Source organism: Pleurodeles waltl, chromosome 10 (assembly GCF_031143425.1).
Source record: "Pleurodeles waltl isolate 20211129_DDA chromosome 10, aPleWal1.hap1.20221129, whole genome shotgun sequence".
Classification (NCBI taxonomy): Eukaryota; Metazoa; Chordata; class Amphibia; order Caudata; family Salamandridae; genus Pleurodeles; species Pleurodeles waltl.
Window position 1 is genome coordinate 818,096,516 of NC_090449.1, and position 27,530 is coordinate 818,124,045.

The 27,530-nt window shown below is 46.5% G+C and overlaps 1 protein-coding gene across 2 annotated transcripts in view; it reads right to left on the reverse strand.

Annotated features, from left to right (window-relative positions):
- The window catches only part of KIF15 (kinesin family member 15), a 930,781-nt gene that overhangs the window by 850,327 nt on the left and 52,924 nt on the right, over positions 1-27,530 (reverse strand). For both annotated transcript variants that reach the window (XM_069211483.1, XM_069211481.1), the window contains exons 4-5: positions 26,132-26,208; positions 12,034-12,071 (exon numbers count right to left, since the gene is read on the reverse strand). In XM_069211483.1, coding sequence (XP_069067584.1) covers positions 12,034-12,071; positions 26,132-26,208 — 115 coding nt within the window. The remainder of the gene's footprint in view (positions 1-12,033; positions 12,072-26,131; positions 26,209-27,530) is intronic.

Sequence of the window (27,530 nt, forward strand, 5' to 3'; positions counted from 1 at the left end):
ACAGAAAGAACTGATAACCCCCACACAGGGATCCTGGCAGACAGGGTTGGGTTGAAAGGGGAACTTATGCAGGGCAAAACCACTCTTTAAAGTTTCCTGTACTGTGACCCTCCAAACGTAGACACTTCTGGATCTACACCTGGACTCTGTCAGAGGGACTGCCTGGCTGCCCAAAGGACTCATCTGGATTGCTTTGCTGAAAAGGACTGCTGCCCTGCTTGTTGCCCCTGCTGCCTGCTGATCCCTGACTGCTGGAAGCGCTCTCCAAGGGCTTAAATTGAGCTTGCCTCCTGTTCTGAAGTCTCAGAGCCACAAGGAGTACACTAGAAAGAAGAAAATCCCTGTGCGTCAGAAAATCGATGCAAAGCCTGAAGAAATCGATGCAGTGCCTGCCTCATGGCTGAAAAATCACCACATTGCCTACCGGGTCGACGCAGAGCCAGCTCCTTCTTACCAGCACGTCAAGGATTTTCAATGCATCATCCCTGGCCATCAAAATATCCCCACATTGCAGTGTAGAACCAAGGCTGCGATCCTGGAAAGCGACGCAATCCCCTTGCAGCATGGAAAACCACAACGCATCATCTGTCCCGCGCCGGAAAATCCGATGCAGCGCCTTATTTTTTTTGATGCATCTCCTCCTCTACGATCCCATTCGTCATTTTTTAAGCACCCCAGGTACTGTGCGTTACAAGGATACAACCACTGATTTTTAAGGACCAAGATTCATTTAAACTTTTAAGAAGTGAGATCTTGACTTGTGCACATTACATATTTGTCGTTTGGGGCTTATTTTATTCAGATAAACATTACCTATTTTCCTACACTGGTGAGGAGTACTTTTTGTGGTGTTTTCACTGTGTTACTGAGTTATTTTAAAATACTTCACACACTGCCTTCTAAGTTAAGCCTGCCTGCTCTGTGCCAAGCTACCAGAGGGTGAGCACAGGATAATTTGGGTTGTGTTGTGACTTACCCTGAATAGGATTGTGGCCCCTACTTGGACAAGGGTGTATACCTCTGCCAACTAGAGATCCCATTTCTAACACTATACCTGAAGATCACCACTAATTGAACTGTTTGCGACTGTTTCAACTGTTATGCATATCATGTATATATCAGCCATAGTTGATAAGTGGAGCGATATATTTGCGCTTTGCAGTATTTGTAGGTCTTGAATGAAAACAAAAATTGTTTTTTCTAAAAACCTACCTAACTAGAGACATGATTCTCAGAGAAGTTAGAATCAATGGGGGGATGCTCTTTGAGGGGCAGAAAACACCAGCCCTCAAAGAAATGGTCCAACAGAACACATACAACTAAGTGAAGCAAAGAATGAGAGGGATAGGACTTAAATACATGCTACTGTACCCCACTGAGTTAAAGGTGATATTTTAGGATAAGTCACACTCCTTTAAATCACCAGAGGAGACATTGGACTGATTTGAGGAACGACCCCAGGAGCAAGTAGCGCATGGTTCACAAAACTGACCAGAGACCACAGACATCACTGAAAGTAAGGAAGTAAGGCCAGACAAAATAAAAAAATAAATAAAATAAAAACACAAACAGAACAGCAGACATATTCAAGAGGCCAGCAAAATATGCCAAGACCCCTTAACAGCACAATGGTAGGCATGCCCTTAGGAGAAGATTTGACTGTAGAAAACATTCTTTTCTCAGATACACTAAATAAGCGCCTGCTGCCATGCACCACCGTTTATGTATGACTGGGTGAATGTCGCTGAGAGATGACCACTAAGGGACAGGAAGTCCTCAGTTACTAGAGTTTCAAGCTCTCCAGGGTTCACTACAGCATTAATGGGGGGAGGAAGAAAAACAGGAAAGCAGGCTATAGTAAGGCACCATACCTTTTCTAAGATACCGCAGAGGAATGGTTAAGCAGAGAGACCACATAAGTTTTGGTTTAAGAGAACAATGGGATGGGGTGGGCTTTTCCAGATATGGAGTGTGAGCAGTTCTAACGCTCATGTGGGCACAAACAAAAGGAAGTGAGCGACAAGAGATTGGAATGTTTCTGTCACAGTTATGATTGTGAGAAAAACAAAAACATTCAATTAACCCCTTGGCAGCCAAGGATGTAATGGTAACGTCCTTGGACTAGCTCAAGCGGGGGCGCTAGCGCCCTCCCATGAGCCTCGCCTCAGCAGCCCCACTGCAGGGATGGAAGGGGAAATCGCTTCCTTGTCAACCTCCACCCCCCCCCTTCTCACCCTCCACCCCGTGGCGACTGATGACGTCAGCCATCTCATCAGAGGCCTGCCCCTCCGCGCATTTTGCATTTCTCCTCCGATCACGTGAAGGGGCCGAGAAAGACATCAAAGGAAAGGAAAAACTTTTCCTTTCCTTTGATGTCTTTCTCAGCATTTCTGCTGCCCGATCACGATGCGATCAGGAAACAGAAATGCCCACTAGACACCAGGGAGTTTATTTTTTGATGTTATTGGCATGAGGGCCACTCCCCAGGGGGCCAAATCATTTGTAGGCCATTTCTGCCCCCAGGGGGAGGGGGGACAGAAATCCCCTAGACACCAGGGAGATATATATATATATATGGATTGACCCCTTAGGTAAGGTTCGCTCCCCGGGGGACAAAATTACTTTTAGGCCTTTTCTGCCCCCCTGGGGGGCAGATCGGCCTATTTTTATTAGGTCAATCTGCCCCCGGGGGGGGGCAGAAACCACTAGACGCCAGGGATTTTTTTTTTATTTTTTAATGTTATTGAAAAAGTGGAGCAGCCCCTTGGGCAAGAGCTGTTCCTCACGGGGGCAAAATAATTTTAGGCCTTTTCTGCTCTCCCTAAGGACAGAAACACCTAGATACCAGGGATTTTTTTTTTCTTTTTATATGTGGGGAGCGACCCCTTATGCAAGGGTCGCTCCCCTAGTGGGGAATTTTATTTAGGCCTTTTCTGCCCCCCTTGGGGGCAGATCGGCCTCTTTTTGTTAGGCCAATCTGCCCCCAAGGGGGGCAGAAACCTCTAGACACCAGGGATTTTCATTTTTTTGTGCCAATTTCACGCAAGGGGAGCGACCCCTTAAGCAAGGGTCGCTCCCCTGGGGGGACAAATTTATTTTAGGCCATTTCTGCTCCCCTTGGGGGCAGATCGGCCTATTTCTAAGAAAACACTCAGGTACCAGGGATTGGTGTGTGTGTGTTTTGTTTGGGGGGGCAGCCCCTTGGGTGAGGGTCACTCCCCATGGGACACATTACTGTTGGACATATCTGCCCCCCTGGGGGCAGATCGGCCTATTTTTGGCAGGCCCTTCTGCCCCCAAGGGGGGCGGAAAGCCCACCAGGGAAGTTTTTTTTCCCCAAAATAAGAGTGTGAGGGGTATGGCCATACCCCCACCCCAAATAAATGGGGCCAAAGTTGTTCTGGGACAATTACCCCCGATACGCACCCCGGGGGCAGAAAGTCGACTAGATGCCAGGGAATAGTGGGGTACTGGCTACCAACCAGTATGGGCCTGGTTATGCCCCAACCCCAACTGAAGAGGGTGACAGACTTTCAGCTCTCCCCCGCACACTAAAACACCTTATCCTACGGCAAGCAAGAGGACATTTGATTGTTCTGGGTTTTGGTTTTACATTAGGACCATAGGAGCTTGGTTAACTCAAAATCGTCCCACTTGGAATGGTGAGGGCTGCACTTTTTGGACTTTGCGACGCTGCCATGTAGAAAAATCCACAAGACCTAGACACATATGAAAACTAAACATATGGGTGATTCCAGAGTGGTGTGCTTCACATGCACCCCGCACCATTTCCTTACCCACAATGCCCTGCAAACCTCCAACTTTGCTGGAATTCACACATTTCTCCCACATTTTTGTGATGCAACGTTCCGGAATCTGCAGGAATCCACAAAATTCCTACCACCCAGCATTTTCTCATCTCTACCAATAAAAATTCTGCCCCACTTGTCAGCCTAAAAATGTTTTTTTTTTCAAACTGCCCTATTGGACACACTTTTTTGGTTCCCCCCTCAACTTCGACATGTTTTGGCTCTTCCCTGTGACAGGCACTTGGCCCACCTACACAAGTGAGGTATAATTTTTACCGGGAGACTGAGGGGAACGTTGGGTGGCAGGAAATTTGTCCCAGTTCAGTGATTCCACAAAGAAATGTGAGAAAAATGTGATTTTGTAGCTAAATTTGAGGTTTGCTGAGGATTCTGGGTAAGAAACACTTGAGGGATATACGCATGTCACATCTCCCTGGGCTGTCTAGTTTTCAGAAATGTCTGGGTTTGGTAGGTTTTCTGAGATGGCTGCTGAGTCCAGGACACAAAACGCAGGTGCCGCCCCCCCCCCCCAATTCCTCCCCCTCCCCCCATGCAAAAACAGCTAATTTTGTATTGGATCATTTTGATGTGTCCAGATAGTGTTTTGGGGCCTTTCCTTTTGCAGGCACTAGGCCTACCCACACAATTGAGGACCATTTTTATCTGGAGGGTTAGGGTAACGCTGGGTGGCTCCTCTCAGATTCCAGAACTTTCTGTCACCAAAATGTGAGGAAAAAGTGTTTTTCTGTGGCCAAATTGAGGTTTGCAAAGGATTCTGGGTAACCGAACCTGGTGAGAGCCCCACAAGTCACCCCATCCTGGATTCCCCAAGGTGTCTAGTTTTAAAAAATGCCCAGGTTTGGTAGGTTTCCCTAGGTGCCGGCTGAGCTATAGGCCAAAATCTACAGCTAGGGACTTTGCAAAAAAACACATCAGATTTCAATATATGATGTGTACATGTTGCGTTTCCTGTCGCAAGCATAAGGCCTACCTACACAAGTAAGGAACCATTTTTATCGGGAGACTTGGGGCAACACAGAATAGCAAAACAAGTGTTATTGCCCCTTGTCGTTCTCTACATTTTTTCCTTTCAAATGTAAGACAGTGTGTAAAAAAAAAAAAAAAAAAAAAAAGAAGTCTATTTGAGAAATACCCTGTAATTCACATGCTAGTATGGGCACCCCGGAATTCAGAGATGTGCAAATAACCACTGCTTCTCAACACCTTATCTTGTGCCCTTTTGGAAATGCAAAGGTTTTCTTGATACCTATTTTTCCCTCTTTTTACTTCAGCAAATGAATTGCTGTATCCCTGGCATAGAATGAAAACCCATTGCAAGGTGCAGCTCATTTATTGGCTCTGGGTACCTAGGGTTTTTGATGAACCTACAAGCCCTATATATCCCCGCAACCAGAAGAGTCCAGCAGGCGTAACGGTATATGTTTTTCAAAAATCTGATATCGCAGGAAAAAGTTACAGAGTAAAAGGTGAGAAAAAATGACCGTTTTTTTCACCTCAATTTCAATATTGTTTTTTAAGCTGTTATTTTCTGTAGGAAACCCTTGTAGGATCTACACAAATTACCCCTTGCTGAATTCAAAATTTTGTCTACCTTTCAGAAATGTTTAGCTTTCTGGGATCCAGCATTGGTTTCACACTCACTTCTGTCGCTAACTGGAAGGAGCCTGAAAGCACAAAAAAATAGTAAAAATGAAGTATGTCCCAGTAAAATGCCAAAATTGTGTTGAAAAATGTGGTTTTCTGATTTAAGTTTGCCTGTTCCTGAAAGCTGGGAAGATGGTGATTTTAGCACCGTAAATCCTTTGTTGATGCAGCAGCCTTTTTTTTTTTTTTAAAGAAATTTTCGCTGTATTTTGGCCAATTTCTTGGTCTACTTCAGGGGAACCCACAAAGTCTGGGTACCTTTAGAATCCCTAGGATGTTGGAAAAAAAGGACGCAAATTTGGCATGGATAGCTTATGTGGACAAAAAGTTATGAAGGCCTAAGCGTGAACTACCCCAAATAGCCAAAAAAGGGCTCAGCACTGGGGGGGGTGGGGGGGGAGGCCCAGCAGCTAAGAGGTTAATAAAAACAAAATGTCTTTGTTTAAGAATTGGGCCCCCAATTAGGTCTGGCGTTAACAAAGTCACAAAAGTGCACACATGGTATATGTTTTTGCATTAGTGGCTTTCATGAATTCACAAGAATTTACAGAAGTAGACCAGGAAATCGTACTCCTAGAAAATATTTGTGAGCTGTATTTTAGCACAAGAAAATATGCATGTGTAGACTTGCTCATGCGAAAATCTATTGAACGCTTACAGGTTGACTTTCTTTCCAACCACTTTGTTCCTAACCCTGGAAGAACTTAGACTTCTGCCCTTGTCAGGACTAAATTTCCAACTTTTTTCTCATTATGGGAAAAGATTAGATAAGAGCTGGTGAAAATCTTTAAAACATGCAAGTTAGTAGGTTTTCGCAAACTCAAAGGCATTCCAGCCCTGAAACTATTGCTTATTGCTTCCTCCAGTCCCAATGTGTAGATCTGCGGAAAGATGGCAAAATAAGGAAAAGAGTTTTTTGTGCGGATATTAAACATTGTAATACCAGGAGTGCCAGTAGTGCAGTGAGGCCGAGGCACATCCCTAGTAAGGTTGGCAGAGAAGGAAGGCCTACAAAAATACCCCAGCATAAGTGCTTTTATTCAACCCATGGGAGTTGTGCAGCTGGTTTAAATGTTGCAGAAGCATTTCAGCAATTAGAGAGGTTTTAGAATTCACAAGCACACAGTCCCCGCTACAGTCTTTTGGGTGAATGCCAAACCAGGTAACTCTTCTCACTAATAAAGCTTCTTGAGCAAGGTCATGGGGCCATCTCACGTTAGATTTTAGCCAGCGAACTGTTTTAGTTTGCTAGGACTCTTAACTTTCACTTGAGTTGGAAAGAGACTCAGGAACATCCCTGTTAATTATGTCAGTGGAGTGGAGGACTACAGACCCACTTGAATAAACACCTGCTTCTGCGCACTAACCCAGATGACAGTGTTAACATCAAGTTTATACTGTGCATGGCTGTGTATGTAACCTGCATGGTACATGCATTCTGTAGGAGTAAGCCAGAGTAATGGAGGCCGGTGGGGCCCACTTTGAATCCCCTGGACTGGCCCTAGGCACATGATGGAGGGGAGGTTTTACCCCCATAAACTGGAATTGTAGTGCTGACATTCCAGAGGCCTGTACGGAGAAGACCTAGACACTGGTGTTGGGGAAGCAGAGACTCCTTTATTAATTCAACTGGGGGAGGGGGGAGGGGTCCAGTTCAAATTCCACATGCTCTATGACCAAGGAAGAGTGTGCTTTGTGGAGTAGTCAGAGGGCTGCTGTGCCTCACAGCCAGCATCCCTGAGATGAGGGGAGAACACCAGACTCTTGCACTGGTGGAAGAATCTATTCATCTAACCTGACACAGCCTGTCTGCTAGGAGAGCAAAGGAGCCTGCTAACCCCTCATGGAGAGCAACTATTTAGGAGGAGCCAGGTGCAGCAAGCCCTTGGTGCTGGTGGGGCCTGCATGAAGATAGAGGACAGAGAAGGATTTGAGTGCCACAGGTGTTGGAGGGACACAGACTCTCCTATTTGTAGTACCAGATGGGAACCACAGAATCACAGCTGCCCAGTGCTGCTGCGACAAAGATTGAGAGCACATATGACCTACGCTGTTGTGACCAAGGAGCTGTGACCCAGCAGGGTGACCCCGAGTCACTATGACCACATATGTGCGGGTTGCGCACGAAACAAAAGTACAGCCTGTAATATGCGTACAGGTAGCCTGTCACAGAAGGGCCCATAAAGGACTGGTGCAGACCTGAGGTAGGTCTTATAATGTGAGTGTAGGTCTGCAGGTGCTTAGTATAAGTCTGTGGGGCTTAACTCAATTACAAATTATAAGAGAAGTCGCCACCAGCGTAACATGTCACCCCATGTACACCTACAGGGTCCAGTGAGATATCAATCTTAGGGTAAACATGCAATCCAAAGTGTAGATCCACAGTTCCTTCCATCAACTGTCACATTGCCCGGCTCAGTCATAATCAGATTCCACGCCCTTTATCCCCCTTACTAGGCTATGTTAATTACTCTGCTAGTCAGCAGGAGGCTCAAAGGCCTCCCCACACAGTGCTTGAGCAAGTTCGTGGGAAAGGAAGGAGTTGAGGGGCTTGGGATTTTCATCTGTAAATTAACAGCTCACACTGCACCTGGGCTTGGAAAAACCAAACACAAAGAAATAAAGAAGGAAGGCCAGCCCTCTGGACCTAAACATAACAGGGGTTCCCTTTAAATGTTTTGGTGAGAAGGGATCAGGCAGTTGTGCGAGTTGGGGCAGAGCAGAGGCACCCAGGGAAGATTTTTTCATAGATAACTAGAAGTCACCATCTTAAAATATCTGAAAAACTGGGTAAAAGGTTTGGCTTCCTGCTGCTGTACTCCCCAGCAATTCCTGTGACACTAAACCCCTTCTCCCAACCTCTGAACCCCACGCCAGCACTGCCCTGGTAAAGATGATATTTATAGAAATGGGTGGTCTTTGTATACAAATGGTATTCACACCATACAGCGATTTGTTATCAGAGATTAGGCTGACTCCACTAGATCACTATGTATACATGAGATTACAGCACACTGTCCTTAAACAATTGCCTGAGCTTCCAGCAGAGCTCAAAGAATTCACACCTGTGACAACTCATTCAATCTCAGAAGGAATGAGATGGGATTACCAACTGTACTCTCTGCATTCCATACTACTCAAGTCACACACAGCGTAATGGCGTGGGTGACAGACTTAAATACAAACTTCACAGAAAAACAGTGGAAATACTGCTACATGCAGAAGCTTCTGGCATCCATGAATTAACAACATAAATGAGTCCATCTTAAATTCTTCTACCGCGCTTACTTCACACTGAAGAGACAAGCTAGGGTCTCTAACACTAGATCAAATCACTTCCCTAGGTGTAGTGTAGAACATGCAGGATTTTATCATTTAGTTTGGTCAAGCCCTTGCATGCAGCTGTTTTGGCAGGAAGTGCTACATACAACCACTGCCATGATTGGTACCACTATAGATCCAAAGCCCCTCATTGTCCTACTGGGTTAAGTCAGATGAATCCCTGCCAGTGTCCACTGACTAGCAGCTACGGCATTCGTATTGGCTAAGAGACACATAGCCATGCACTGGTGCATAACATGTACCACAAGAAAAGAAGAATTCCTTGCAGACTTAGCACTATGCAATGACAGAAGCGAGACATTTCCTTTCTACTTCGACTCTTTCTACTTCAAGCCTCAGAGAACAAGGACACACAGTCAACAAGATCCCAAACATCATAAGGAATGGTGGTCTGACTGGCTCTGAATATTTGTCACACACCCCATATGGTTGATATGATTGCTTGTAATTAGGTATTCAGTTAAAGGTACCTTCGAAACTCATGGACCTATCCCAGCTTGACAAAACAAATGGACCTAGTCCTCCACATAGACTAAGGCATGGTCTACCTAATGGCTAATAGTTGAAACAAAGACTTATCGAATGTAGTTGAGGATCAGAGACTTCAAATGTTTGGACTTGTGTTCAGGACAAACTGAATGTACTTGCCGTTCTAATGTTCTATTCTCATCGATTCAACTGTATGTCAGTGCACGTATCTAAATCTATGCTGTACTTCAGTGCGTTAATGTTGGTGTTCCATTCTTGACAAAATGTCAATTGAAATAAAAAAAAAAAAAAGATAAAATGCCCCTGAATGCTGTGCAGGAGGGCTGGGACAGGATGGGACCCATCAAGGGCCAGTGGCGCTGCCCCACAGTCCCCTCTGATGAGGAGGCAGGGGAATAGATCCGCTGGGGGACGCTGGATGGCTCTTCTAGGACCTCTGTGGGTTGGACATTGACTCCGTTGACAGGCAGGTGCCCTATAAGAAGCCTGGAAGCTTTGGGACCAGAAGTGCAGCAGTGAGTGGTTCTGGTAGAGGGGCTACATAAGGCTCCCCCCCCCCCTCCCCTCCAAGCAAGAGAGCAACAGGAGCCCAGTCAGAGGTCAGATCTGGCAAAAGCAATTTGGATGCCAGGAGGCTTGAAAAAAAATCCTCCTGGTCATTAAAGCTTGCCACAAGGAGCAAAACAAGACAAAGAACATGTGCATCGACCTTACAGTGCCGGAGCAATCACTGTAGGACGCTTGGTCCTCCAGGTGCAACCGCATGGGTGACAGACTTAAAATACAAACTTCACAACTAAATGGTGGAAATACTGCTGCATGCAGAAGCTTCTGGCATCCATGAATTATCAACATAAATGAATCCATCCTAAATTCCTATACCAAGCTTATTTCACACTGAAGAGACAAGCTAGGATTGCTAACACCTGATCAAATCACTGTCCTAGGTGTAGTGTGGAACATGCAGGATTTTATCGTTTAGTTTGGTCATGCTCTTGCACACAGCTGTTTTGTCAGGAAGTGCTAGATACAACCACTGCCATGATTGGTACCACTATAGATCCACAGGCTCTCATTGTCCCACTGGGTTAAGTCAGGTGAATCCCTGCCAGTGTCCGCTGACTAGCAGAGGCGGAGAAACCACTGTAGGAAGCTTGGTTCCCCAGGGGCCATCGTGTGGGTAAACATAGTACTCCACAGCAGTTTTAAACTCCTCTCCTCTTCTCCCCCCGCCACCCTCCCCCAATGGACAGCCAAGCACCTGGGGTGGCGCAATTTCTTAGCTGTTTTTTCCCCCCTAGGAGAGGAGGTATGTGGTAGCCCCCTTCCCAAGTTCTACCATGGACCTGGGGACCAACACAATTTAAGAAGTCCCGGGGGACCCTCCCCCCCCACCTCCCAAACCCTGCAATTCCCGAATGAAAATAAAAAAACAAAATGGAAATGTAGTACAAGGCTGCTGTTTTAAGAACAGTGCAAAGAAACCCGCTCATCAATTATTTACAACCCAGAACTGAGAAGAGTCCCATAAGCCCCTACACGCACACTTCTTTGCTTGGAACTGTACTGTTGGTTTTTGTGGGGCATCCAGCAGCCCGTTTTGTAAGTCTCCAGCAAGTATTTGGCAGTGTTGTCCTAGGTCTCCCAGGGTGTTGCGTTAATGACCCTGGGAGAGCTCAGGCATTGATGTAAGCCCTCGGGGACCTAGGGATTTGTACTCACAAGCTCTGCAGTACCAGAACCCCTGCTGTGTCATCCTAAAGCTATAGTAACAGCATAGTTTAAAGTACAAGACAAACTGTGGAACACAACTCAATTCAGTACTTTATTGACAATGTTGATTGTAGAAAAAGCCAGGTTTTACAGCGTAATGAATACTAGTGAACGTTAGTCCTTCCAACTTTTACTTCAATGGTGGGTTATAACCAGTGTTACATGTTGGTAATGTCCCCACTGATTTCAATGGTGTTGCAAGGGTGAATTATAACACGTGGCTGCTTTACTAATGTTATAGCATCCTGACAGACCCAGTAGGGCCTGCCTCATTGATAGATACCCTCTAATATTGTGATATTACATCTAGTGTAGATGAAGGAGTAGAGTGGTTCTAAGATTCAATATCAACTAGGGGCTTAATGCGATAGGAGACTGTCGCGAAAGTTATTTCTACACCACCTTCCTCAAATAGGCTTAAGACGGCTCTATTTTGCTACCCTCGGAGAGTCGGGTGCTACAATGGGGTACTTTGCTTAAGTAGAAAGAAACTTCGAGAATTATTACTTGTGAAGGACTTCCAACCATTGCACCTAATAACCCAGTTTCTTATATGCAGTAAAGCACTTTTCCTCTTAGTAGTAAAGTACTGAGTTGGACAATAAGTTATTGTGCTCCTATATGATTGTTTAATTCTGATCGAGCACCCCATACCACCACCCTGAGAAACCTAACACTGTACAGCATTGCTCCAACAGAGTCAAATGGTGAAGGGGTTGTACGTGGCCAAGTTTAGAAAGCCATTGTAGGACACAGTCCAAGATATCACAGGCAAAGTTCCCTTTCCATATAATTGAGGTCTAGTAGCCCCTGTTTGCTTCATTGCCCCCGAACAGGATCGGACACATATCTTGTAAACCATCTTGAAGGATCACCTGGTTACTATTCATAACCATCAGTATGCTTTCCATGACGTCAAAGTTCTGAAACGTTATAAATAAACAAATCCACTCACCCAACATTGTGAAGGTTTTGCCTGAGCCAGTTTGACCGCTATTAAGAAAGAAATGAGCAAAAACAAACAGAAAAACAAATAAATAATAGAACATGATATGGATCTGATCTTGCCTAATTTGACTATCCTGTATTTTTTTTGTTGCTTAAATCACACATGGAACGAAGCCCCATCATTGAAATTATGTGCAATGTTTTACAATTCACAATACTCTTCAAAGTTATTCAATATTGGATTAAAATCATGCAAAAGTTTGGTTCTACAGCAATGATAAGCAATTCTACATAGGGTTGTACTTTTGTTACACACACATTCATACATCCACTGACAAAAGTAATCAACTGTCACAATTGCATGTCATACAATGTATTTTAGATCAAACTTACTCATAGAACTGAAAGCACCTGAAAGATTTATACATTTTCCAAACTGCCAAGGTGGAGCAGAGAGGGGGAAATTTAGAATGTTTTGAAGGTCCATTAGATAAGCAATTCTGAATGAATCAGCATGGAAACAAGATTCAGCCTTTCTACCAGAATACAGATTTTGTTAGGCTGAAGTAAATACACAAGAAATAGTGCTACTCCAGCATGGGATGCCGTGCATATTCATAAGCCAGATACAACATGCCCCACTTCCAAAAAGCCAAAGCTCAGAACAATTTAATAATAGGAGTTTGTTAATAAACATATGCTACTAGGAATCTGAACTACTGTTGCTCTAAAGTTAATCAAGATAAGGCTACAAACAATCTGTTGCTCTGCAGATTAGTTTGTTTCATTATACTGCTGCAAGAGGATACTTCAACATGGTACATTCAATACTTCATGCTTAACATATCAACTAAAGTTTAGTAGGCATGTGCAAAATTTGCGCAATTTCCATTTTACGTAATGACTCAACTTCGGGAAAATTAAACAAAGCAAGAGACTGCGTTTAAAGCCATTTATTCACTATGAAATGCTTGCTCATATCCATTTTTGACCCTAGGATGCATTTCACACTACAAAAATAAAAGCACTACAATTGCAAATGCCGCTGTTTCATGTTCTGAGATACAATTTTTCCTCAAATAAACAAACTTTTGCAGGCTTTACATGTCAAAAGCACAACGAGATAAGGTCTGAAATTCTGCGAGATTACGCCAACATAACAAAATTAACTAGTGAGTGTTTTTACACCTATCGGTTGTTCCTACCATCATGTTTGATGTAAAATATGTACTTTGTTACTCAATCTCTTATTTTCAGCACTGTAGCTGTTTAAGCAAGGTTACAATGAAGTACAATAATGATCAATGATCACATTTGGTTGCATTGAGATCCAGAATGCAACAAGTAGAAGATCTATATTCTACAGGATCAGATCCTTCCTAAAAATTGAGCAGCAGTCAAATAAAGGCTGGGAACGTCTTTTTCTACACACTGACATTTCTCATTGAGACAAGAAAAAAATAAACGGACTTACACCATATACCCACGCACCCCCCCACTTCCCTTCCAACCCTTTCTGCTTGACGTTTACCTCAACCACCCTATAACTTCAGTTTCCTTCCTTTACAACTATAAAATCACCCACAAATCCACAATTTGGACACTCTTTGCCTACTTTCACCCAAACTTGCTACCCCCAAGCCCCACCCATCTTACTTTCCTCATTACACTAGACCTTGTTGGATTCACCCCCGCCCGAATTAATCCACCTTGCAATTGTCACCTCACCCATAAGATACTTGTAGGAGGCTGGCCTGGTTTGTGCTGGGTACCTAAGGTACTTACACTTTATACTAGGTCCAGTTATCCCTTATTAGTGAAATGTAGGTAGTGTCTACAAGCCAGGCTCTCTAGAGGTAGCTGTGAATGAGCAGCCAAGGCTTATCTAGGAGACATGCGAAGCTCATGCACTACCCCTATAGTCACACAGTACTCACACACATGAAAAAACCCTCAGGGTTACAAAAATAAAGGTACTTTATTTTGGTGGCACAAATACCAACAATACCATAAAGACTAATCTCTCTTATGAGGTAAGTAATACACACATTATATACACTAGTATGTGGAAACAGGTGTAAAAACAATTAGAAAACAGTGCAATTAGTGAAAATCACAAAAGCTAGAAACGGGCCTAGGGGAACATAAACCATATACTAAGCAAGTGGAATGCGAAAGTCGGTCTCCCACCTAGGCAAGTGTAGTGTGTAAAGGGGAGCTGGGAGTACTAGAAAACCCGAAAGTTGGGAACCAAGCCTCGTGCCCAGGAAAGCAGGAGTAAAACACAGTAACTTTCCTAGAACACACACAGAAACTAAAAGAAGGATTATGCAAGAACCAGAAGAGACTGCAAGACACCAACAGTGGATTCCTGGACAGGAGGACCTGTGGAAGAAGGGGACCAAGTCGAAGAAGCAGAGAAGAGTCCAGGGAGAACGCAAGCCCCTGCTAAACCATATGAAGGTGCAAAAGAAGAACCACTGGTGAAGAAGAACAGTCAGTATTGCACCCAAGAAGACAAAGTTGTGTTCCTGGTTGGTGCAAGCGATGTTCCAAGCCGGAGGGAGAACTGCAGTCTGGTTTATGTCGCTGGAGTCCGCCAACAAGCCTTGCCACACACACAGCTTGCGGTTAGCGGAAAATGGCACTGTCCGCGACCAGGAAGGACCAGGTGGACTTTACCCAGGAGGGGCTCTCAGCAACTCAGAGAGCCTACACCACACCATGCAGCACACACAGGAGTCCCACAGCACTGGGACAAGTAAGGTGCAAAAGGAGCCCACGCAACACTACGACAAAGGCTCCCACGCCGCCAAAGGGGGAGCTGTGTGTCGCAGGATAGAGTGCTGGGGGCTGGAGCTGCAAGATACACAAAGAACTTCGTGGAAGGATGTCAACAAAACTTGGCAGCTGCAAAACACGTGGTGCACGGGGTACGGTTATGCGTGGGGAGGCAGGCTCTTACCTCTCCCAAAGTTGGACAGTAGGACGTCAGGACCACTTCAGTCCACCACCCGTGATTGTAGGATCCACGCTGCCAGTTGTCATTGAAGTCAGTGCCTGCTAAAACAGGGGAATGTCTCCTTCACCCCAAGGGAGATTCCTTTGCTCTTCTGGTGCAGATTGTCCTCAGAGGATGCACGACTGGGAAACAGTTGCAGGTAGGAGCGGAAGATACAATGTAGCAGAAGGCATCTTGCTTCTTTGTTGCAGTTTGTAGTGTTTCTGGAGGGTTCAGATGCAGTTTCTTCAGTGAGAAGTCGGAGTGGAGGATGCAGAGGATTCCTGCTGGAGTCTTGCAAGCCAAATCTGATGAACCACCCAAAGGAGAGACCCTAAATAGCCCTGAAAAGAGGATTGGTCACCTAACCAGCTAAGCACCTATCAGGATAGGGCTCTTCCATCACCTGCTGGCAGTGGCCACTCAGATGCTCCCAAAGTTGCCTGCCAACTTGGAATCCAAGATGGCAAAACCCAGTGGACCCTCTGGAGAAGCTCGGAGCACTACCCCTGGGGTGGTGATGGACAGGGGAGTGGCCACTCCCCCCCTTCTTTTGTCCAGTTGTGCACCAGAACAGGGACTGAAGTCCCTGAACCGGTCTAGACTGGATTATGCAATGAGGGCTACCCCTCCCAAGCCTGTAACACCTATTTCGAAAGGGAGAGGGTTTAACAACCACCTCCCAAAGGATATCGTTTGTTCTGCCTTCCTGGGCTCGAGCTTTTCAAGCAACAGGAGGGCAGAAACTTGTGTGAGGAAGCAGCAGCTGGGGCTGCCTAGAAAACCTCAGAAGGCTGCAATGGCAATACTGGGGGTCCTCTAAGGAGCCCTCCCAGAGTGCATGGAATCATACAACCAATGCTTGCAAAAACCTCGGGTTATGATTCCAACATGTTTGATACCAAACATGCATATGTTCGGAGTTATCATTATGTAGCTGGACATAGGTAGTGACCTATGTCCAGTACATGCATAAAATGGCATCCCTCCCACTCACAAAGTCTGGGAAAATGGTCTTGGAGGTCATGGGGGCACCTCTGCGGGTGCATGGGTGCTCTCACACACAGGTACTTTGCACCCTGCCCTCAGGGCTGGAGGGCCTGCTATAGGGGTGACTTATAAGTGACCTGGGGCAGTGTAAATGGCAGTGAAAGCGTGCTTGCACCTTTTCACGCAGGCTGCACTGGCAGTCCTGCAGAAGCCTTTGCATGGGCTCCCTATGGGTGGCAAAATATATGCTGCAGCCCATACGGATCCCATGGAACCCCAATGCCCTGGGTAGCTAGGTACCATACAATAGGGACTTATTAGGGGGTATGTCAATTGTGGGTGAAATACTGTGTTAACAGTAAATAACCACATTTAGAGGAGAGAGAGCATAATCACTGGAGTCCTGGTTAGCAGGGTCCCAGTGAGCACAGTCAAGCACAATGACATCAGGAAGAAAATGGGGGTAACCTGGCCAAGAAAGAGGTACTTTCCTACACTACCTTATCTAATGTCACATCTACCAAAAACTATTTATTTAGCACCACATCCTTCTCCTCCACCAACTTCTGCTACTCCTCTGCCCAACACTCTTTTCACCTTCTTAACACAATCCCTTTCTTTTAAGTCCTTTATGTTATATCCTCAGGATTTAAAATAAAGCAGAGGATAGCAGGGCCACAAGACTCCTTAAGGAGTCAACAAAAATAGTTGTTTTTAATTCCAAGCAGGTCAAAATGAGTATCATTGTATGCTCTGTCCAACACACAATCTTTCACAAAATCATGACATCAACAATTCAAAAATCTACCAGCACAATGATTCACAGAAATTGTTGAATAAAACGGATCTTGCATACAAATTGTGTGCTATTGTTTTCATGTTCTTCAAGGGTCTGTGTTATATAGGAGGTTTATGTGTATAACATAGTAATTGAATAATAACATTTAGTATGGTCAAGAACTGCCATATTTCAATGCCAAACAGTGCATCAGGATGCAAAAAGCATGCAATAAAGAGAGCAGTTATGAAAGTGAAACGGCTGATTAACATGTAGGGATAAAGAGGAAACAATGCAGCAGAAAGATCAGCTTAACTAGCTTCCTCTGCCATGGATTGGCTTTGAAATACTTCTGCGGTGTTGTTCATTCCAAAGGGCTCTGGTAATGACAGTATCTAAATGGATCATCAGGATATAATGGACAGTTGGCCTCTGTGGTTGTCAACAGCTTTAAGGGTATAAAGCACTGAAAGTACCCTAAACCAAACCAAACAAAGGAAGCAATCCCTTCATGGGGAGTATAGAATGTTGATAGTTTGTGTAAACTAAGTATGCTGTGATGAACAAGTTACTTACCTTCGGTAATGCCTTTTCTGGTGGATACACTAGCTACCTGTTGATTCCTCACCTGAAGAATTTTCCCCACGCGCCAGCCCTCAACGGAAATTTTCTTCTAGCTCTGCACGTCGACGCTGACGTCCCAATTGCCCGACTCCCACACGACACTGTAAAACGTCATCCAGGCAATAAGAGGTCCTCGTCGACGTGCAGACGTCAGTCATCACCATTTTGTACGTGCCTTTGAGGCGAACAGGAGATCTTTGACATTACAGATGTGATATGCGTACATCAAACAAACTTATTGAAATAAAAGTTGGTATATAATATGAAACTTAATCAATAGAAATAAACACTATATTATATATATATTAGGAAGTTGGCTATGTATGTACTATTTCAAAGTAAGAAATAGCATGCACAGAGTCCAAGGGTTCCCCTTAGAGGTAAGATAGTGGCAAAGAGAGATAATTCTAATGCTCTATTTTGTGGTAGTGTGGTCGAGCAGTAGGCTTATCAGAGGAGTAGTTTTAAGCATTTGTTGTGTACACACAGGCAATAAATGAGGATCGCACACTCAAAAGACAATTCCAGGCCAATAGCTTTTTATATAAAAAAATATATTTTCTTAGTTTATTTTAAGAACCATAGGTTCAAGATTTACAATCAATACTTCAAATCAAAGGTACTTTCCTTAGGTATCATAGGAAATTTGAATCAGCAAAATAGCATGTACAGTTTTGGCAAAAATGGCAATAAGCTATTTTAAAACTAGACACAGTGCAAATTTCAACAGTTCCTGGGGGAGGTAAGTATTTGTTAGTTTTGCAGGTAAGTAAATCACCTACAGGGTTCAAAGTAGCCCACCGTTGGGGGTTCAGGGCAACCCCAAAGTTACCACACCAGCAGCTCAGGGCCAGTCAGGTGCAGAGGTCAAAGTGGTGCCCAAAACGCATAGGCTTCAATGGAGAAGGGGGTGCTCCGGTTCCAGTCTGCCAGCAGGTAAGTATCCGTGACTTCGGAGGGCAGACCAGGGGGGTTTTGTAGACACAGGGGGGTTTTGTAGACACACAAGTCAGCACAAAAAGTACACCCTCAGCGGCACGGGGGCGGCCGGGTGCAGAGTGCAAACAGGCGTCGGGTTTGCAAAAGGTTTCAATGGGAGACCCAGGGGTCTCTTCAGCGAAGCAGGCAGGCAAGGGGGGGCTCCTCGGGGTAGCCACCACCTGGACAAGGGAGAGGGCCACCTGGGGGTCGCTTCTGCACTGGAGGTCGGATCCTTCAGGTCTTGGGGGCTGCGGGTGGAGTGTCTTTACCAGGCGTCGGGTTCTTGGAAGCAAGCAGTCGCGGTCAGGGGGAGCCTCTGGATTCCCTCTGCAGGCGTCGCTGTGGGGGCTCAGGGGAGTCAACTCTGGCTACTCACGGGCTCGCAGTCGCCGGAGAGTCCTCCCTGTAGTGTTGTTTCTCCGCAGGTCGATCCGGGGGCGTCGGGTGCAGAGTGGAAAGTCTCACGCTTCCGGCGGGAAACGTGGAGTCCTTTAAAAGTTGTTTCTTTGTTGCAAGTTTTAGTCTTTGTGGAACAGGGCCACTGTCCTCGGGAGTTCTAGGTCCTTTTAGATGCAGTCTTCTGAGGCTTCAGAGGTCGCTGGACCCTGGGGGACGCGTCACTGTTGCAGTTTTTCTTGAAGTGGGGAGACAGGCCGGTAGGGCTGGGGCCAAAGCAGTTGGTGTCTCCGTCTTCTCTGCAGGGCTTCAGGCCAGCAGTCCTTCTTCATCTTCAGGTTGCAGGAATCTATCTTGCTAGGTTCTGGGACCCCCTAAATACTCAATTTAGGGGTGTGTTTAGGTCTGGGGGGTTAGTAGCCAATGGCTACTAGCCCGGAGGGTGGCTACACCCTCTTTGTGCCTCCTCCCTGAGGGGAGGGGGGTACATCCCTAATGCTATTGGGGGAATCCTCCATCTGCAAGATGGAGGATTTCTAAAAGTCAGAGTCACCTCAGCTCAGGACACCTTAGGGGTTGTCCTGACTGGCCATTAACTCCTCCTTGTTTTTCTCATTATCTCCTCTGGCCTTGCCGCCAAAAGTGGAGCCGTGGCCGGAGGGGGCGGGCATCTCCACTAGCTGGAGTGCCCTGGGGCGCTGAAACAAAGGGGGTGAGCGTCTGAGGCTCACTGCCAGGTGTTACAGTTCCTGCAGGGGGAGGTGAGAAGCACCTCCACCCAGTACAGGATCTGTTACTAGCCACAGAATGACAAAGGCACTCTCCCCATGTGGCCAGCAACAGGTCTGGTGTGTGGCAGGCTGGTACAACTAGAACTTCCACACTGGTATGTTTTCAGGGGGCATCTCTAAGAAGGCCTCTGGGGTGTATTTCACAATAAAATGTACACTGGCATCAGTGTGCATTTATTGTGCTGAGAAGTTTGATACCAAACTTCCCAGTTTTCAGTGTAGCCACTATGGTGCTGTGGAGTTCGTGTATGACCGACTCCAAGACCACATACTCTTATGACTACCCTGCACTTACAATGTCTAAGGTTTTGCTTAAAACACACGAAAGGGATTGGAGGATTAATGGTCCAGTGTATACCCACGGTTTTGCTTAGGCACTGTAGGGCTCATGCACCTATGCCCTCACCTATGGTATAGTGCACCCTGCCTTAGGTCTGTAAGGCCTGCTAGAGGGGTGACTTATCTATGCCATAGGCAGTGTGAGGTTGGCATGGCACCCTGAGGGGAGTGCCGTGTCGACTTAGTCATTTTCTCCCCACCAGCACACACAAGCTGGCAAGCAGTGTGTTTGTGCTGAGTGAGGGGTCCCCAGGGTGGCATAAGACATGCTGCAGCCCTTAGAGACCTACCCTGGCATCAGGGCCCTTGGTACCAGGGGTACCAGTTACAAGGGACTTACCTGGATGCCAGGGTGTGCCAATTGTGGAAACAAAGGTACAGTTTTAGGGAAACAACACTGGTGCTGTGGTCTGGTTAGCAGGCCTCAGCGCACTTTCAATCATAACTTGGCATCAGCAAAGGCAAAAAAGTCAGGGGGTAACCATGCCAAGGAGGCATTTCCTTGTATTATAAATATATATATATATATATATATATAAATATATATACATGCACACACACACACACACACACATATATTGCATCATCATATACATATGTACAATATACGGGCACTCACCCAAGCAATTTGTGGTAAGACCAGTCAGGCAACGGGGAGGCGGGTGGGACCGTGAGGAATCCACAGGTAGCTAGTGTATCCACCAGAAAAGGCGTTACCGAAGGTAAGTAACTTGTTCTTCTGATGGATACAATTACCTGTGGATTCCTCACCTAAAGAATAGAGTCCCAAAGCAGTACCGCCTTCGGAGGTGGGTGCCTGAGAAATCCTGCAGTGTGCAAAATAGCTATCCCTCTTAACCTCAGAGTCCAAACAATAACGCTTAGCAAAAGTGTGAAGGGATGCCCAAATTGCCGCTTTGCAGATGTCAACCACAGGAACACTTCTAGCCAAAGAAGACGAAGCAGCCTTAGCCCTGGTGGAATGGGCTCGGAGCTAAAGAATAACATAACCTGATGCAAAGAATGACCCACCTGAACAGCGTTCTTTTGTGGACAGCTTTGCCTACCCTCTTTCCCACGTAACCAACGAAGAGCTGATCGTCCTGTCTGAACTCTCTCATCCTGTCGACGATGTAGCTCAACGCTCTTCGTGGATCCAACCGGTGAAGCCTCTCTTCCTCCTTAGATGGATGAGGTGGAGGATAGAAAGAAGAGAGAGTAATGGACTGTCCCAAATGAAAGGGTGTAACAACCTTCGGATGGAAAGCCGCCTTGGTCCTTAACACCACTTTGTCCCTGTAAAAATAAATATATGGGGGTTCTACGCTAAGAGCCTGGAGCTCACTCACTCTTCTAGCCGATGTTATGGCCACCAGAAAAACAGTCTTCAAAACCAGAAGTCTCAATGAACAAGAGTGCATTGGCTCTAATGGCGATCTAATAAGAAAGGTCAATACCAAGTTAAGATCCCACTGTGGCATAACAAACGGAGTGGGCGGAAACTTATTAGTGAGACCCTTAAGGAACCTCAATACAATGAGCGATTTAAACAAGGATGGTTGATCTGGAAGGCACAGAAAAGCCGACAGCGCTGATAAATAAGCCTTAACTGTGGCAACTGCACAACCCTTCTGTGCCAAGGATAGAGCAAATAATACGTCAGACAGATGGGCCCTCAAAGGATCAATTTGGTTCTCTCCACACCAAGTCACAAATCTGGCCCACCTGCTTGCATAGATCGATTTGGTGGAGTTTCTCCTGGCCGATAAAAAAACTTCCACCACCTCCAGCAGTAGAGAAAAGGAACTCCGATTGCCACGTTCAATCTCCAGGCATGAAGGTGCAGGCTTTAGAGGTGGGGGTGTAGAACCTGCCCCTGCGCCTGCGAGAGGAGGTCTGCCCTGTACGGGAGACGGAGCGGAGGGCACAGAGAGAGTTGGAGAAGATCTGAGTACCATACCCTTCTTGGCCAATCCGGGGCTATTAAGATGACTTGGACAAGATCTTTGTGGATCTTCTTCAAAACCCGAGGAATCAAGGGTATGGGAGGAAACGCGTAAAGCAACGGACCCTTCCAGGACATCTGAAACGCGTCCCCCAAAGCTCCTTGCATCGGATACTGGAGGCTGCAAACGATGGGCAGTGCGCGTTCTCCCGAGTGGCAAACAGATCTACCTGTGGATATCCCCACCTCTGGAAGATGTAAAGGGCCAGATCCGGATGAAGACGCCACTCGTTATCGGTCGAAATGAGCCGACTGAGACTGTCCGCACGCACGTTCAGAACTCCAGCCAAATGATTTGCTACCAAGCAAATCCGATGGTCCTGAAGCCAGGACAAGAGCCGAAGAGCTTCTCTGCAGAGAAGATACGACCCCACTCCTCCCTGCTTGTTTATTTACCACATTGCAGTAGTATTGTCCGTCAGGACCTGAACCGACTGAACGCAAAGGGAAGGGAGGAAGGCCTTGAGAGCCAGACGTATCGCCCACAGTTCCAACAGATTGATGTGAAACCTCTGTTCCACTGGATACCAACAACCTTTGATCTCCAGGTCCCCCAGATGAGCTCCCAACCCTAGAGTGGAAACATCCGTTACAACTGTGGCCACCAGCGGAGGTAGCGAGAACGGCCTTCCTTGAGACAGGTTGCCGACCGCAGCCCACTATTGGAGATCCGCTGCAGCGTCTCTGTAGATCCTGATCGAATCCTCGAGATCTCCTTTGTGTTGAAACCACTGCCTGCGGACGCACCACTGAAGGGCCCTCATGTGCCAGTGTGCATGAGTGCCCAGCAGAATGCATGAAGCGACCGAGCAGACGAAGAACCTTGAGGACTGGAACGACCGCTTCATTCTGAAACATTGGAATCAACGCCTGAATGTCCTGAATCCGCTGCGGCGGAGGAAAGGCCCGATTCAATGTTGTGTCCAGTACTGCCCCTATAAACAGGAGGCGTTGAGAGGGCTCTAGGCGAGATTTGGGCACTTTCACCGAAAAGCCCAGATTGAACAACTGAGTTGTCGATTGCAAGTGATGCCGCAAGAGCTCCGGAGACTTGACTTTGATCAACCAATCGTCCAGATAAGGAAATACTGCTATCCCCATTCTTCTGAGCTCCGCTGCAACCACCGCCATCACCTTTGTGAAGACTCGAGGTGCCGAAGTAAGACCAAACGGAAGGACCGCAAACTGATAGTGTTGCGATCCCACCACAAACTCGAGATACTTCCTGTGCGACTTGAGGATCAGAATATGGAAGTAAGCATCCTGCAAGTCGACGGACACCATCCAATCTCCTTCGTTCAGCGCCAAAAGAACCTGTGGCAGGGTCAGCATCTTGAACTTTTCCTGCTTGAGGAACCAATTCAAAATCCTCAGGTCCAGGATTGGCCTCAACCGACCATCCTTTTTGGGGATCAGGAAGTACCTTGAATAGCAGCCCTGACCCCTCTCCTGCTCTGGGACCAACTCCACTGAGCCTTTCGACAAAAGCGATAGCACCTCCTGTTGCAGTAACAGGAGATGGTCTTTCGAACAGAAGGATGGGCGGGGAGGGATGGGAGGAGTAAACTTCCGAAAGGGAAGAGCATAACCTTTCCCCACAATATCGGTGACCCAGGAGTCTGAGGTTATTGACTCCCACATGTGAAGAAAGTGAGATAGTCTCCCCCTACAGGAGATGTGTGAACAGGGAGTGATGGAGAACTAAGGTTGCTTTCCCTGCTGCACTCCTCCGGGGGAAGAGGCAGAGTGCTCCTGGGCGGCCCCTCTAGTGCGTACTCTACCCCTGCCCCTGAAGGATCTATAAGAGAGAGCTCCTGAAGATTGATGTCCTGCCGCATTGAGCCTGCCACGAAAGGAAGCGCCATGACCAAATCCTCTAAATCTCCTGAATGACCTTAAAGAAGAGGAGGTGGCTGCTTGCAGTCCCAAGGATCTTGCCGTGGCTCTACACTCCTTAAACCGCTCCAAGGCAGAGTCGGCTTTCGATCCAAAAAGTTTGTCTCCATCAAATGGCAGGTCAAGCAGTGTGGTCTGAACATCAGGGGAGAACCCCGACGATGACAGCCAGGCATGCCGCCTCGTCGCTATGGACGTGCCCATAGCCCTGGCCACCGAGTCCGAGGTGTCCAGCCCAGATTGAATCACCTGGGTCGCCGCCACCTGAGTGTCTGACAAAAGGTTCTGCACCTCATTAGACAATCCAGAGTGCCCCTTAGCCTCATCCATAAGGGCATAAATGTATTGCAAGTAGCATTTGTGGATTTCAAAACCAGGCTACATGACGAGAAGGCCTTTTTAGGGGACTGGTCCATTCTCTTCGACTCCCTGTCAGCGGGAACTCCTGGAAACGATCCAGGGGCAGAACGAGAGGAACACGAAGCTTGTACAACCAAACTCTCTGGAGTCGGGTGCTTGGACAAAAACACCAGATCACCTGGGGCCACTCAATATCGTCTCGCCACCGACCTGTTCACGGTAGTCGAAGTCACCGGCTTCTTCCACACTTCCCTAATAGGGTCCATAAGAGCCTTATTGAATGAAAAAGCGGCTCCGCCACAGCTGATGCTAGATGAAACACCTCAGTAAGGATGTTGGTCTTAACATCCAACGCTGGAAGAGGAAGGTCCATAAAGTCTGCTGCCTTCCACACCACAGCATGAAAGAGGCAGCCTCCTCTGTATACTCCCCCGGAGAAGCAAAGTCCCACTCCTGGGAAGTGTCTAGACCACTTGTTGTATCCAAACCTGGCAGGTCCGCTGACGGCTCCATGATCTCCCCTTCCTCCAAGTGCTGCTTCTCATATTCCGGCTCCTCCAGCAGCCTCAGAGCCAACCTTCTGGAGCGCAGTCTGGACTTGATCCCCGGCGTCGATAAGGCATCAGCAGACGCCGAAGACCTCGGACAGCGTTGCTCCTCGGAGTCATCCGACGCATGATCCCTCGGCGCTACAGGCATCTTTAAGGTAGATTGGATCCGTGGTGAATCCATCGGCGTTGGCGTCACCGGTCTTCTGGGCGACGCCATAGGCATTGGCGCCGAAGCGGTACTGCCCGAAGAAAGAAAGGGCGTTGGCCTGTAAGAAGCCGGAACACCCATGTTGAAGGCCAAAGGACCTGACGGTCCCGCATGCACACCTCCAGGCGCCATGGTGGCAAAGATATTAAACATAGCATTAAGGAATGCTGCCGGATCCGTGCCCAGCGCCGAGAACGCCGGATAACTTTGAGGAGCAGGTGCTTGAGGCAAAGCAGGCGTCGACTCAGGCATCTCCACCTGCTCCGGAAAAGCCCTCGGCTCCTGATGCGGATCAACTTCGTACACCGACAGTGGAAATGCCGGTGAAGCTGGAGTTGTCAGGGGTGTAACAGTTGGGCTGACCTCCCACGTCGGTCGACGTCGAGCCGATGGTGATCTCGAACGGGAGCGGTCCCTGCTCGACCGGCGCCGTGATCCATGCCGGCGCCGAGAGTCCCGATGACGCCGATGAGACCTCGTGGATTTAGAAGAAGATTCTCTGTGATGATGCTTCTCCTTCTTCTTGGACCGAGCAGGAAACAACTTGGCTTCCCGTTCTTTCAGGGCCTTTGGATTCATGCGTTGACATGAACCACACGCCTCGACTTCGTGGTCAGAACTAAGACACCACAAGCAATTGTCATGTGGGTACGTGACCAACGTCCGACCTCCGCACTGCTTACAGGGTTTTAAACCCGACTTCCTTGGCTGCGACATTGTTACACCGAAGTGAAACTGTAGCTCCCTGGTAGCCTCGAAGAAAAAAAAATGTACTCGAAGGCTCGGAAAAAAGGGAACCGACGTCTGCACGTCGATGAGGACCTCTTATTGCCTGGATAACGTCATACAGAGTTGCGTGGGAGTCGGGCAATTGTGACGTCATCGTCGACATGCAGAGCTAGAAGAAAATTTCCGTTGAAGGCTGGCGCGTGGGGAAAATTCTTTAGGTGAGGAATCCACAGGTAGTTGTATCCATCAGAAGCAGGGTTTTTCAAACCTCTGGATTGATAACCATTGGAGCAAAGAACAGGACTGTCAGTGTGTGCCACTTGGTGACCCAACCAAATAATCATAAGTCAAAACCAACTTCAAATGTTGAAAATTTACTTTTGACTAACAATACACCTAAAGTTACTAGAGTTACGGGTATGCCTTGTACTTCAAAACACAATTGCAACTACTCACTAGGCAAAGATGGTCCCGTTATAGCCATTCATGCAGGATTCCACAATATTTTTGGCCACAATCGAAAACACAGATTCCTAGGAGGAATAAAACAAAAACGTTAACATCCATGAAAAGCAAATATTAGTTGTAAAATTCAAACATTAAACATCAAATTGCAACTCAAATAGATTACACGTGGCAACAATAACAGGTGTTTCAAGTTAAGACAAATGAAAAAATTCAGAGTCCAAAAAGACCAACGGTAGGAAACTTCAATTAAGGATATAATGGGACTTTTATCTAAACACAAGCACATAGTAAATGAATGGGGGTGGGTTCACAAGCAATATGTCTTTAATCTAGCAAGAGAGAATGAACAGATATTCCTTATTGGGATCAAGAGAGGCAGCTGACCCAGTTCCAGTGGGTTACAGATTGGTGAGCTAAGTTTTATCAGCTCCTTATGCTAGTACATCATAATTTATATGACAATGTACCAATGTAATTGGTGAGTGTTGCAATCTAAAAGGATTTTTTTAAAATAAGTTGTCAGAAAACCTAACTCTGCCCCAAACCCTTACTGAACACTCAAATCAGTGATCATGAAACCACCAGCGCCCCTTGTCAAAAAGACAAACCTAGAGTTTACAACCACCCACTGTTCACAGAAGTCTACGTGTACTCAAAAAAGAATTTCCTTCCCAATTAAATGGTGCAAATCTCCAGCCTAGCAATTAGACTGCACACAAATACCCAAAGACAAAATAACACAAAGCAAATGTGGATGCAAAAGTTGTACGTCATAAATATCCTGTGTATTTAATTAACGAGTGTCATTTGGAGCATTCCAAAATGTGACCTCTTCAAAGTACTGCAAATATTTACCAACGGCAAAGGAACCACTTCAACCATGCCACATACACAAGACGTCTGACACTCCCTCCTCAGCAACCACACACACAATCCCTAGTCACAGAACCAGACACGTAGCCTCAGCTTAACCATTAACACCCACTAACCATACACCACTCTCCCACTTTTAAAAATGCTTAGACTGCAAAACATTTAGTCAAGTCTTGCTTAACTGCCATTCCTTCAACTCATTCAGTCAAGTCTTGCCTTACTGTCTTTGCTGCAACTCCTGCAGATATGTTGGCTAGACCAGTATCCCTCTAAGGCAACATCTCGCTACATAAGAGAATGCTCCTAGCGTCCTTGAAATAATTCCTTCTTACCCTACCAATAACAAAAGCCAAACTTGACCCAAAAGACTCCACCAATTATCGTGTCATTGTAAAGCTTCCTGGAAAGCCAAAATCAGAGAAGGTGGTCAAAGCCCACAGAAAACAGAAAGTTGTAATGCAAGTGAAGCTTTCCTGAGCAGTACACAGCAGCCAGGGATCATCAAACTTGGTGG